General features: G+C 53.6%; 2 protein-coding genes across 2 annotated transcripts in view; one reads left to right on the top strand and one right to left on the bottom strand.

Annotated features, from left to right (window-relative positions):
• The window catches only part of TTC31 (tetratricopeptide repeat domain 31), a 7243-nt gene extending 1300 nt beyond the window's left edge, over positions 1 to 5943 (top strand). The window contains exons 3-12 of the mRNA XM_012658213.1: positions 3091 to 3193; positions 3315 to 3541; positions 3727 to 3810; positions 4208 to 4264; positions 4370 to 4450; positions 4558 to 4752; positions 5085 to 5136; positions 5220 to 5310; positions 5401 to 5542; positions 5758 to 5943. Of these exons, the coding sequence (XP_012513667.1) occupies positions 3091 to 3193; positions 3315 to 3541; positions 3727 to 3810; positions 4208 to 4264; positions 4370 to 4450; positions 4558 to 4752; positions 5085 to 5136; positions 5220 to 5310; positions 5401 to 5542; positions 5758 to 5919 (1194 nt within the window). The 3' untranslated portion in view covers positions 5920 to 5943. The remainder of the gene's footprint in view (positions 1 to 3090; positions 3194 to 3314; positions 3542 to 3726; positions 3811 to 4207; positions 4265 to 4369; positions 4451 to 4557; positions 4753 to 5084; positions 5137 to 5219; positions 5311 to 5400; positions 5543 to 5757) is intronic.
• Positions 5944 to 10567: 4624 nt separating this feature from the next.
• LBX2 (ladybird homeobox 2) lies at positions 10568 to 12577 on the bottom strand. The gene is made up of 2 exons (XM_012658176.1): positions 12371 to 12577; positions 10568 to 11024 (listed from the first exon to the last, which is right to left on the bottom strand). Exons 1-2 carry the CDS (start codon positions 12573 to 12575, stop codon positions 10621 to 10623), a joined length of 609 nt encoding a protein of 202 aa, XP_012513630.1. The 5' UTR covers positions 12576 to 12577; the 3' UTR covers positions 10568 to 10620.
• Positions 12578 to 12844: the final 267 nt, after the last annotated feature.

The following is a 12844-nucleotide window of genomic DNA, read 5'->3' as shown; positions in this document are numbered from 1 at the left end:
CCCAGAGAGCTAGGATTACAGGCGTGAGCCACCGCGCCCCCTAAAATCAACTTCTGAAATGTCTTTTGATGGAAACCCCTCATTTCCATTCCTGCTCCTGCTGCCACTCCCTTAGTTCAAGGAATGCCACTGTCCTGAACAGTTGTAATAGCCTGCTAACTGAACATTCCATCTAAGACTCATCTCTTTCCTCAGCACTATTTCATATGAGCGTTTCACTGCCATCACTGACAAGATAAAGTCCACACTCAGGCCAGGTGCAGTGGCTTACGCCTGTATTCCAAACACTTTGGGGGACCGAGGCAGGAGGATTGCTTGAGCCCAGGAATTTGAGACCAGCCTGGACAACATAGCAAAAATCAGCCAGGTGTGGTGGCACATGCTTATAGTCCCAGCTACTCAGGAAACTAAGGAAGGAAGATTGCTTGAGCCCAGGGATTCAAGGTTACAGTGAGCTATGGTCATGCCACTGTACTTCAGCCTGGGCAACAGGGTGAGAGAGACCTTTTCTCTTAAAAAAAAAAAAAAAAAAAAAGATAAAGTCCACACTCACTAGGTCACACGAGGTTCTTCAAACACAGTTCCTGGCTCTGTCTCTACTACAATAGCATTCTCACCAATCTCATTGTTCACTCCAGACACACTTATTGAGCACCAACTGTGTACCAGACACTTGTAGGCACTAGAAAGGGAGCAGTAAACCAAACAGGCAAAAATTCTTCTATTCAATGAATTAGAAATATCTAGTGGGGGCAGCCAGTCAAAAAAAAATAAACAATATAGTATGTCAAATATGAGAAGTGCCAGGAAAAGCAAGAAGGATAAGAGGGAGTGCTGAATGGAGTTGGGAGGTTTCTCCTTTTAAAAGGAGTGGTCAGGCCGGGCACGGTGGCTCACGCCTGTAATCCTAGCACTCTGGGAGGCCGAGGCGGGCGGATTGTTTGAGCTCAGTAGTTCAAAACCAGCCTGAGCAAGAGCGAGACCCCGTCTCTACTAAAAATAGAAAGAAATTAATTGGACAACTAAAAATATGTAGAGAAAAAATTAGCCGGGCATGGTGGCGCATGCCTGTAGTCCCAGCTACTCGGGAGGCTGAGGCAGTAGGATCACTTGAGCCCAGGAGTTTGAGGTTGCTGTGAGCTAGGCCAATGCCATGGCACTCACTCTAGCCCAGGCAAAAGAGTGAGACTCTGTCTCAAAAAAAAACAAAAAAAAAAAATAAAAGGAGTGGTCAGAGAGAAGGCCTCCCTGAGAAAGTGATATTTAAGCAGCGATCTAAAAGGGACAAAGGAGTGAGCCTGTCACTGGGGAAGGTGCATTCCAGGAAGAGGAAATGACAAGTGCAGAAGCCCTGAGATGAGAGCACATTTGGTATGTTGTAGGAACTTGAAAGGACACCACTGTGGCTGGAGAAGGGTGACGAGAAGGTGGGAGAAAATTCACGAAGATATTAGGGGACCGGATCATGTTTGGCCATGTAGTGAACTGAGAGAGCAGCATAGACTGTGTTTTGGGGAGGGGTAGCAGAAGGTCAAGAAAGTCTTTTTTTCTTTTCCCTAAGATGGCTGGACTGGTCTGAGTAGAGGAGAGAAGTTGAAGATAAAGGAAAGACAGTATATATTTGAGCGGCACATCCTGAGAGGCTGCCTAAGATGGGGCCCAGAGCATGCACAATTTATGCTTAGGGAAGTTGAAACAAACTCAACAGAAATTGAATTTAAGAATAAGACTGATGAAAGTGCCCAGCAGTGTAAATGAAGATGCTGTTGAGTCAGGACTACTCCTGAGGGGAGCCCTGGATCTAAAATTGTTTAGAAAGTTGAGTATATTTTTCGCTAATCTGAAGTCCTACCTACACATTATTTTGGCACCTTGGAATTTCTAAGTTTGTGGTTTCTAACTCAACAAGTCCAAAAGTTGATTGGTTTCTAAAATTTCTCAGTCAGTCCTGCTCTGTTTAGGCCTGATTAGGCCGCACAGGGACGTGATCATTCCTATCCTCCAAAGCTTATACTCACTGAGGAAATGACTCTCATCACAACCAAAGAACGTGTGGGCCAGGCTTTAAGGGTCTTGCCTCATTTTTTGAATGAGCATGAGGTCCAAAGAGGTTAAATGACTTGTCCAAAATCAAACAGCCAGGCAGTGGCAGAGTCAAAACTCAGATGCAAGTGGCTCCACTCCAGCACTGTGCACTTTCCAGCTCCATGCTGACTTGCCAATTAGGAGAACAATAAGAAGCAATGAATAGTAAGGTTCTAAATTGTATAACACAGACTCTGTGGCTACTGCTTGGTTGAGAGGAGGCAGAGATAATTGAAGATGAAAAGGTCTTGGAAGGCCTTGAGGGGAGATGGAATTTGAGATGGACCTTGAAGATGAGACAAGATGTGGTGAGACAGAGGTGCAGAGCCCAGAGGGATTGGAGGACAGTGGGGGGAAGGCCCCAAGGCTGGAGGGAGTCTGGTGGCAGAGGGAGGATGGCAGCTAATCAGAGGAGGATTGCAAGGGAGGGTTGGAAACATCAGCCAGGGAGCTTTTTGGAAGGCTCCAAATCCTAGGCTGAGGAGCTAGATTCTGCCCTGCACATGGCCCTGGCACTGGGGGATTACTGGAAGTTTTTGAATAAAGTAGTAATTTCTGAGAGCTTGGTTTTAGGGAAAAACAGACATAGTGCAGGGAAGAGGCCAGCCAGGAGCTGCTGTACTTATTTAGGTGTGAGGTACCTTCAGGGTGGGTTATACAGGGCCTAACTGGAAGAGCAGGTAAGAGGGCTCCATTCCAGGGGCCTCAGTGTGGCTGACTTAGTGGCAGGTCAAGGGGTGAAGATCTGGATGGTGGAGAAGGCTAGGCTGAAAGGCACCCTCAACCCTCGGGAAGGCGGAAGAGCACTGAAGGGAGGTGATATACCATAGAAGCTGGGGGCAGCACATTTTGCGGTGCTGAGCAGGGAGAGGTCAGAGCCGGTGAGAGTCTATGGCCTAAGTGGCTGGTTTGTGGCTGCCATGGTGGAGAGGTTAAGCCGGCCAAGCCCTTGCTCTCTCCCAGAGTGCCCCCCAACACCAGCCTCCCCTCCCCTCCCCCTCCCAGGACATAGAGGATTTTCTTCAGCGGCTTGTGGAGAGTGATCCCCAGGGCCTGCACCGGATCCATGTGGATGGGAGCAGCGGGCAGCTGCAGCTGTGGCACCATGGTGGGGAGTGCCGGGGCTGGGCCCAGGGATTGAGGCTGGGTACCCTGGGAGGGGCTGACCCTCAGATGCTCCTCTCTCTCATGTTCCTTTTTCTTTCTTGTCTCTTTTTGCCTCCTGACAGATTACCTCCTGGACCATTTCAGTGATGAGGGGAAAACAACTGGACAGAGTGACAGGGGCAAGGGGGCTGATGGCCTGGGCACCTACTGTGGTTTCCACAAGTCCTTCCTATACCCTCCGCAAGGGCCTGAGCCCTGCCGTCAAAGCCCCTCTGCCTCAGCGTGCACCCGTGTCTCAGACAGCCTGCTTCAGATGGCCCTGCCCCAGAAGCTCCTGGTGACTGAAGAGGTGAGACTCTCAGGAATGAGCTTCATGGTCCCCCAGGTTCTTTCAGTTCCCATATGCCCATGTTTACATTCCCCCCTAACCTGTGCCTTTCAAGATCCTTCTATAATGCTTACCCCTTTTTGTGTTTGCTCTCATTCTCCCTGTCTCTCTTTCCCTTTTCCTGTCACCCACCTTTCCTCCTCCAGGAAGCCAACCGCCTGGCAGAGGAGCTGGTGGCTGAGGAGGAGCGCATGAAACAGAAATCAGAGAAGAAACGACTCAAGAAGAAGGTGGCTGGAGGGTGGAGGGAAGGGAGCCCAGGGGGATGTGGGGGAGGGAAAGAGGAAGCTTTGTGAGAACAGGAGAGTGCTCAAGGTGGCCTGCAGTGGATCCTCTTGCCACGAGGGCCCAAGGGGCTCAGGGACTCAGGGTTCTCTCAAGACCATCTGGGCCAGTGATTCTGGAATCCTTCTGGATTCCTGGGTTGGAATCTGCCACCTTCTTACTGTGAGGTCTCTGGCTGGTGCCTCTCTTGTCTGCTTTTTTGCTTGTAAAATGAGGATGTTAATAAGAATGCCTAACTCATAGAGCTGCAGGGGTTAAATGAGATAGCACATGCAAAACTCTTACCCAAGAACATGGCATATAGTAAGTGCTCAAAATACATCATCGTCATCATTATTGCAGCGTCAAAAGGAACGAAAGCGACAGGAACGCTTGGAGCAGGACTGTGGGGAGCCCAAGGTGAGTATCTACAGGCAGGTACTAAGAGCACCAAGTACCAGGAAGGTGGGCTAAGAAGGCGGCTCATGGTGATCCCAACTCTGTACCTGTCCACCTTCCCTCCAGGCCAAGGCTACCACAGATGGGGATGAGAGCCCCCCATCCAGCCCCGGGAACCCAGCTCCGGGACAGTGTAGTGAGGAAGAGGTGAGAGCCCCCTTCCTTCCCTTCTTGGTCTCTACTCACCCTCTCCTCCTCCTACTCCAGGATGTACTTCACCCCACTCCTGCCCTAACTTTCCCTTTTGCCCACAGGACTCACTGGATCTATCTAGCACTTTCGTGTCTCTGGCTTTACGCAAGGTTGGGGATTGGCCTCCCAGTACCCGCAGAGAGAAGGGTCTAAGCCAGAAGCCCCAAGGCAGGGGCCCAGGCCCCCAGGAGAAGACAGATCAAGAGGAAGGGAGCCTTCCAAGAGAGGAGAGGCCCGTGCAGAGTCCTAAGCCACAGGTGAGGGAGGCAGAAGAACCTGGTTCAGCTAGAACCAGTGGAAGAAGCATCAGAAGGCACTGGGAAGGCACATGATCTAAGGGTTGAGGGGTGTGTCCAGTAGGAGTTTTCTGGCCCTAGGGTCAAGAGACCTGGGGTCAGGTTACACCACTTCACCATGACCCTCGATAGTTTCCTCTCTAGGAAGACAGGGCTGATACCATCCTGCAGGGCTGCTGTGAGAATTGCACGAGTTGGGTGATGTTAATTGCAGTGTTATCTGTTTGAATAAATGAGAAGGATTTGGGAAAGCTGAGGCCTCGAAGCCTGCTTGACTCTGCTCTCCACCCTAGGCATCTCCAGGACTGCCAGCGGCTGCCTTGCAGCAGAGCCAGGAACTGGCAAGTGAGATCCTTTCTCTCTCCCTCCTTACCCCACCCTCCCTGGGGTAGCCCCATCTGAACCTTCCCACCTGGCTCTTCTTTCAGAGTTGGGTACCAGCTTTGCTCAAAATGGTTTCTACCAGGAGGCTGTGGTCCTCTTCACCCAGGCCTTGAAGCTCAATCCTCAGGACCACCGGTAGGTGGGGCTTTGGCCACTGTGCTGAAAGGTCAGGGCAAGGCAGGGTGTTGAGGACCCTGACCTTTGGCCACCTTCTATCTTTATCAGGTTATTTGGAAATCGTTCCTTCTGCCACGAGCGTCTGGGTCAGCCAGTATGGGCCCTGGCCGATGCCCAGGTGGCCCTTACCCTAAGGCCCGGCTGGCCCCGGGGCCTCTTTCGCCTGGGAAAGGCCTTGATGGGACTACAGGTAATGGGTCTGAGGCTGGAAACAGAGGAGAGATTTGGGTGGGATGGGGTGGGGAGTGGGTCTGCACTGGCATTTTCTGGATGAGCTCCTAGTACCACAGCGTCACAATGGTAGTGGTACAGGAGCAGGGCCAGTTTGGGAAAGGGTGAAGTTTTAAGCTTCTTTACCTCCCTGACACCTACTCTTTCCTCTCTCTAATTCCTCTGGAACCAAAGCGCTTTGAGGAGGCAGCTGCTGTGTTCCAGGAGACGCTGAGAGGTGGGCCCCAGCCTGACGCAGCCCAGGAGCTCCACTCATGCCTCCTCCAGCTCACTCTGGTAAGGGAGCCAGGCCCCTCTCCTGCTAAGGGCATCAGGGAGAGCGGGCTGGGACTGTAGTGCTAAGCAGCGCTACCTTCTGCCTTGGAAGGGTAGCAGGGCAGGAACGGGTGGGATAAGGGGCCTGGGTGGTGCTGCTTAAAAGGAGCATCAGGTGCCCCCTCTCTCCCTTCTCAGCAGGATCAGCGAGGAGGAATCTGTGCACCACCTCTAACGACTGGGGTCCCCCAGCCACTTTCCCATGCCGAGCTGGGAGCCTCAGGCCTGCTCCCTCTAAGTTGCCCTCCAAGCACTGCTCCAGGGGTCCCTGGCCATCTGTCTCCACCCTTGCATTATCTCCCATGTTACCTGAGCCACCCCAAAGGGCCCCTCTCCCAGACTCACAGTAGAAGACCCTGCCTCTCCATCTCCAGGACCCTTCAAGGGGCTGGGCCATCCTGGGACTTGGGCCCCAGCATCTACCTCAGGCCGGATGAGGGAGGATCTGTCCCTCGCAGGGCAAGGCCATGTGTACATCCCAAAGGGATGGGAACACTGTGTGGTGACAGTTCACTGCATATTTTGAGACCTTGTCCTCCAAATCTATAGCTGAGGACACCCCTGGCAGTCATTCCTCTTGCCACGGAGAAACTTCTTGGAGAGGAAGGAGCCCCACATCCACTGAAACACCCTTTCTTTGGTTCTCAAGGAGGTGGCTTCTTCTGCAGGCAGTAAGGGAAAAATAAAATCCGCCAAAGCTCAAGAAGGGAACTATAGAAGTCCAGGTTTTTAGACGATAGCAGAGCCAGCGGGAAGGCACCTGGGACTTGCTCTGCCTTTTGGCCCTTGAGGACTCATTCACAGCTAGAGCTCTGTGCTCTGGAATGGCATCACGGCAGTGGAGGCCTGCATCCCCACTTTCAGCTTGATGGATGCTCACCTCTTCCTGAGCCCCGTTCTTGCCCTGTTTTCTCTAGACACAGTGCCCAGCTTGCTCCTCCTGCCCTGTTTCCTGTCCACTTTGCTGTGCACACTCTGACCTCTCCTTTGTCCAGTGGTCTGATGGTCACCCCCTCCCACTGCTAGAGGATTCACCAAGGGTTTGCATTTGGGTGAATGCTCCAGGGTTTGCTCCTGCCTGTAGCTGGCAGGGCCACTTCTCCACACTCTCAACCACTGGCTCTCCCGCGGAATGGGGCCTCGGCAGGCACCCAGGCTGCCGCCACCTTGGCCACTCTCTTTCTCCACCCCAGCACTGGGCATTGTAATCAGCCTTTCCCCATGTGAATTGACTTAGTTTTTCCAGCAAGGGTCACTGCCCCAAAGGAGGCTATAATTCTCTACTTCCTAGGTAAGAATCATGATCTTTTGATTTCTCTTCTAAGATCCTGGCGGCTCCCCCTGGCTGGTTCCTCCCTAGTCCTGCCTGGGATTCTCAGCCCATTTAAGTGTGGATCTGCAGGGGACCTTTAGCCCCCTTCCATGCTGTTCACGGATGAACCATTCATCTAGCTGCCCTGTGGGTCCTGCTCAATACTATTCACACCTAGAGATAGGAGGTGTTGAAACATCTCTTTTATATAGGACTTTCCCAAATGTTTTTATTGTTTATGGTTTAGGCCCCTTAAATACTGCATAACAGGATGAAGTCTGCCATTATTAACTGGATCACCCTGGACAGGTCTGTCAACATGTAAGCCTCAGTTCCTTCATCTGTAAAAATGGGGGTAATCCCTACCTCACAGGGCTGTTGTGAGGATTGGAAGAGAAAGAGGAAATGCCTATTAAGTGCCTGGTACATAGTGAGTGCTAAATAAACCAATTTTTATTTGCAACTGTCCTACATATTCATGCTTCCCATAGTGGGAAGAGAGGAGTATGAGTAAACTGCTGCTTAAATTCACAAAATCCAGAGTTCCTGGGACTTGTTTTCAAGGGTGGTCTCCAGAGTAGCAACATCAGCATCACCCAGGAACTTGTTATAAATGCAAATTCTCAGGCCACACCCCAGCCCTTCCCAGTCAAAAACTGTGGGAGTGGGGCCAGCAATTTGTGTTTTAATAAGTTCCCAAGGTGATCCTGATGGATACTGTTCTAGGGCCTAGCAGAGCAGACACCCATCTAGAGGCCATTTTGGTGGGACAGATTTGAGTTTTGTTATCCAAGGCTTGAGTACAAAAGGTGGCAGTGCTAGCTGGGCTAGAATTCAGGGAACCTCAGTGGAGGGGGATTATGGTTCGGAGCCAATTAACTTGACTGGAGCCTACCTTCCTAAGTAAAATTATTTGCCCTGGGAGTTCTTTGCTCATCCCTGGTTGGGGAGTGGGCTGGGGGAGAGGTGGTTATGTTTGTTTAAGGGATGAGTACATTACAGTGGCTCTACAAGAGGGCTACCCAACTGGCCTTCCTGTTCTTTGGGGGAGGGGACCTGTGTTTTGGGGACTTCCCTAGGGCTCCTGGCCCCTGAAAGAATGGCCACTACTGTGTGGAATTCTTTCTTTAGGCTGAGCTAGCTCCTTGCTCTTGTATCTTCTCAAATAAATGTTCCCTCCCCAGCACCTCTTAGCCTATCCTGGACTTGAATCTTCTCTAAGAGCCACGTGACTCCTGACACCTTGCCTCTACTCTGCCCCACTCTCACCACTCCTAATGGATAGGGTTCTGACCCAACTGCCTGAGTTCCAAGTCCCCAGGACTGGAAAGTACCATGATCAACCATCCTGGTTTTCCTGGGACTGAGGGATGTCCTGGGGTGTGGAACTTTCAGTGCTAAAACTGGGAAAGTGCTGGGCAAACAGGAAAGAGCTGATCCCCTTACTGGAAAGGTTCTAGAGAGGCAGTCTATAAAAGGTGTGAAGGGAATAAGGGATGGCCCCCAACAGGAGCCAGAGGTGGCATTTGTGTTGTGTAAGTGTATTGAAGGGGCAATACAGTTGTAAAGAGTATTTTTTGTACATAATGGCTGACAGATTCTTAGTTCTATACCAGTGGTCATTGTCTACTTCTGTCCATGATGCTATTTTTCTTCCAGTTGTCCAGGTTTGCTAGGTTGTCACTGACTTATGCAATCCTCAGACACTGGGGGATCACACTGATTACTCTTCTGTTACCACCTCCCTGCCCCATCCCCAAGTCTGACCCTGAATTCTCTCTGCTCTTTTGCAGCGGCCACAGATAAACTCCCTTCCTCGGATCTCTGCCAGTTTGTGGCCCAGCCTGCATGCACAGCCAGATTAGCCTGCCCTAAACATTGCTCTCACCTCTTCTTTCTAAAACCTCTACAAGGACCATGCTCTGTCTACAGTACAATCCCTAAATTCCTCCCTTTGGCCCTTTCTCCTCTCCTTCCTCCATAAATCCTTTGCTTCTTTCAGTTAGGCCCAGCCCCCTTCACAGGGACAGTACCTGTAGTGGCCAAAAGCATGGGCTCCTGAGTCAGACAAGCAAGCAGGTGAGTCCCTGCCCCATGACTTACAAACCACATGACGTGGCCAAGTTCCCTCAGGCTTCTGTGATTCAGTCTCCTTGTCCTTAAAATAAGAATAAAAGTATGTCCCATTGGGTTATTCTGAGGATTAATCCACACAAAGCACTTGGAACTCCTCAGTTAGTGGTAGTTATTGTCTGAAAACGCCAGGTTCCCTTCCGCTTCCAGCCTTGTTCACAGTCCCTGGAATATCCTTTCCTGGGCCCTCCATCTGCAACTGTGGCCCTAGCTGACCCCTCTTGAACCCCTGGAGCATCCTTGAAAGTGGAGTTGTTATCCCTGGGCACAGGCAGAGGAAGGTCTGAGGACAGCCAGAGGGTCTGAGGACTGACAAGGAGGGAAGGGAAGCCCAAAAGATGCGAAGCTTGGTCTCCTGCAGATTGGCTGGGATGGCCAGGAATGCGGAGGGCCTGCAGGAGGGTGATTAATCGGCAGCAGGATAAATGAATGTCAGAAATGTCCCCAGGAGGAGCTAGGCTAGGGTCGCTACTGGGTAAGCCTGCTACTCCAAGCATCACCTCAGGGGGCCAGGCCTTACCTCCCTCCCCCTGCTGTCACTGCCCTGGCGGGAACATTTCCGGTCCAGGAGCCTGGTGGAGGTCTGGGAGATAGACATGTGCCCTCTCTGGGCGTCCATCACTTTGCCTGTGTCTCAGCACAGGGTTCTTTTGGCAGGGCCGGGAGAAGTGTAGAGACTCCAGTAACAAATGACCTAAGGGTGAGGAAAGCATAAAGACTCAGGCACCATTGTCGTCACGCTGGGCCGGCCTAGAGGTTAGAAGCGAGGTCTCCCAGGCGGTGGCTAATCAGAGGCCGGGTGGAGTCCAGCAACTAAAGGCATCCAGTAAGTAGGCCGGACACCTCTGGGCCAGTTGTGTCCTGAGCAGTAGGTTTACAAGCACCGGCTCTGCAGGCTGGCTGGATACTAGATCCAAATCCTGACCTCTGGGTCCTTCCTTTGTAAAATGGGCATAATTATCACCTACCTTATAGAATTGCTATGAGGATTAAAGGAAGCACAGCATTTAAAACACTGCGCACAGCGCAAAGCCCGGAATCTCGGCAACAATCCACAGATTTTGCTGTTACTGGCTTCCGGCGGGCGTCCAGACCCGGGCGCAGTGCGGCGGAGTCTCAATTTTATTCTTAACAACGGGGAAAGGTGAGCATCTGAACTGCAGGCCGGCAGAGGCCTGAATGGAGCGCCTCCCTCCGCCTTGGAACCCGGATAAAACGCAGACCCGGGAAGAGAGGAGTCCGGGACCCGGAGCCCAGGGTTTTCGGCGGCTTTGTCTTCAATCATCCACCTGTATCTCCTCGTCTGACAGGTGGACCCTGGAGTCAGGTCCAGCGGGGCTGGGATCGAGGCCGGGGCAGAGGCTCAGGCCTGGAGCGCCGTCGGGCAGTGCCAGGTTGCACAGGACTCCGGGGGACAACGCGCGTAGCGAGGCGACGTCGGCGCGCATCTCCTCCACGTCGCGCTTGAGTTTGGCGCGCCGGTTCTGGAACCAAGTGACGACCTGTGCGTTGGCCAGTCCGAGTCGCGTAGCCAGCCCGTCGCGCTCGGATGGCGCCAAATACTTCTGGAAGACGAAGCGCCGCTCCAGCTCCAACACCTGCTGCGCGGTGAACGCCGTGCGGGACTTCCGCCGTTTGCGGCCGGCAGGGCCAGGGCCCAGCGCGTCCGCGGCTGCCGGGCCTGCGGGGATAGGGCGGGGGTCAGCCTCCAGCCCACCGGAATCAGGAGGTGGCCTAGGAGGAAGAGCTGGGGGTGGGCTCAGGCTGGTTGCGGGCGGGTAAGGGAGGGAGCCAGGAAGGCGAACTGGGACCAGAACTGTGATCCTTTACCGAGGCGCTCGGGGGTCAAGCTGAGGTAAAGGTAGGGGGCGCAAAGCGGGGCAGGCTGCTGAGGTACTGGAGGCAGTAGGCTGAGGGCGTGTTGCGGAGGCAAAGGAGTGAGAGAAGGGTGGGACAGGCCAGAGGAGACTTGGTACAGGGTCAGGCCGTCTGGGGCGGGGCCTTTGAGGCCTTTCGGAGCCCCAGGCTGAGAGGGCTTGCAGGCTGCGGGTGGCGTTAGACGGCGTAAGAATAGAGACAGCGACCCCGCATGGTGAGGTAACAGGACTTGGATCATGCCCTTCCTTAGATCGTGGATCGTGTTGGGCACTCGGTTTACACTTCCCTGTTGACTCCTCGAGCTCAGAAGGGAGATAGTGTTGGTATATAGAGTAAGGAAAGGTGGAGCGTGGAGTCCCGCATCTAACCTACGCCAAAGTTTTTTTTTTCTTTTCTTTTCTTTCTTTTCTTTTTTTTTTTTTGAGACAAATATTTCGCTCTGTTGTCCGGGCTAGAGTGCCGTGGCGTTAGCCTAGCTCACAGCAACCTCAAACTCCTGGGCTCAAGCGATCCTCCTGCCTCAGCTTCCCCAGTAGCTGGGACTACAGGTGCGCACCACCAGGCCGGCTAATTTTTTCTGTTTTTAGTGGGGACAGGTTCTGTCTTGCTCAGGCTAGTCTCGAATTCCTGACCTCAAGCAATCTTCCCGTCTCGGCCTCCCAAAATGCTAGGATTACAGAAGTGAGCCATCGGCCGCCAAGGACGTTTTGCTCCCTATGCCTCCTGGAGAAGAGAGTGGCTGGGAGCAGAGGTTGGTCGCCCAGAAAGACCCGAGCCTCGCCTCCTAGTGCTTTCTGCGCTGCCACTGCTCTGGCTCATTCGTTACGGCCTGAGGCTCAAGCCTTTTGTCTCCTTTTCTCAGCCTTTGTGGCAATTGCCCCACCTACAGCGAGCAGACCTACAGGTCGCTCAATTCTCAACAGCACGGCCCTTCCCCACAGCGCTGGCGACCTCTGGGAACCGCTGCGGAGCTGGGGCACTAACAGAGACGTGAGGGGCCACAGATACGAGTCCTGGCACGTGGGCTGAGGGCAGGGGGCGGATTAGCGTGGCCGGGCCGAGTCGGGACGAAGGTTTGAGACGGGGAACCAGGAGGAGAAAGGTGGGGAGAAGGCCAAGTCAGAGTCCTCGACTTTAGCCGTGCTATACCTTCGGAGGGCTGCAGAGCGCGCCCGTCAAGTCCGCGGAAAGTTTTACTTGTCAGCTCCTCCAGTGCGCACAGCGGCGACGAGGGACTAGGACCCGACTCAGGAAGCTGGGGCGCAGAGGGTGCTCGGGGGACCATGCGCGGGCCTAGGATGTCTGTGATGCTGAAGGGTGTCCGGGGTGTCCGTTGCTCGCGTCCCGAGTTCATGGCCAGCGGGCTGTTGTGATGGTCCTGCTGCCGGTCGCGCTCGGTGTTAGTCTCCGCAGCCGCCTGGGCCCCCGCGCTCGGCTCCTGATCCGGGCCCCCAGCCTCGGACCCGCCCCCGGCGCTGGGCCTGAGCCCCGTGTGCCCCTCCTCCTGCGCCCCCACCTCTCCACCCCGGGCCGAGGCGGGACTGCAGCCGGTGAAAACCAGGGAGGGGTATTTCTACAGGCGGAATTACCCACCAGACCAGGGCTGCGGGGCACCGCCGGTGT

This window comes from Propithecus coquereli, unplaced genomic scaffold (assembly GCF_000956105.1).
Source record: "Propithecus coquereli isolate 6110/MARCELLA unplaced genomic scaffold, Pcoq_1.0 Scaffold578, whole genome shotgun sequence".
NCBI lineage: Eukaryota > Metazoa > Chordata > Mammalia > Primates > Indriidae > Propithecus > Propithecus coquereli.
The sequence above is the reverse complement of the archived record's forward strand: the minus strand, read 5'-3'. Positions and strand labels throughout refer to the sequence as shown.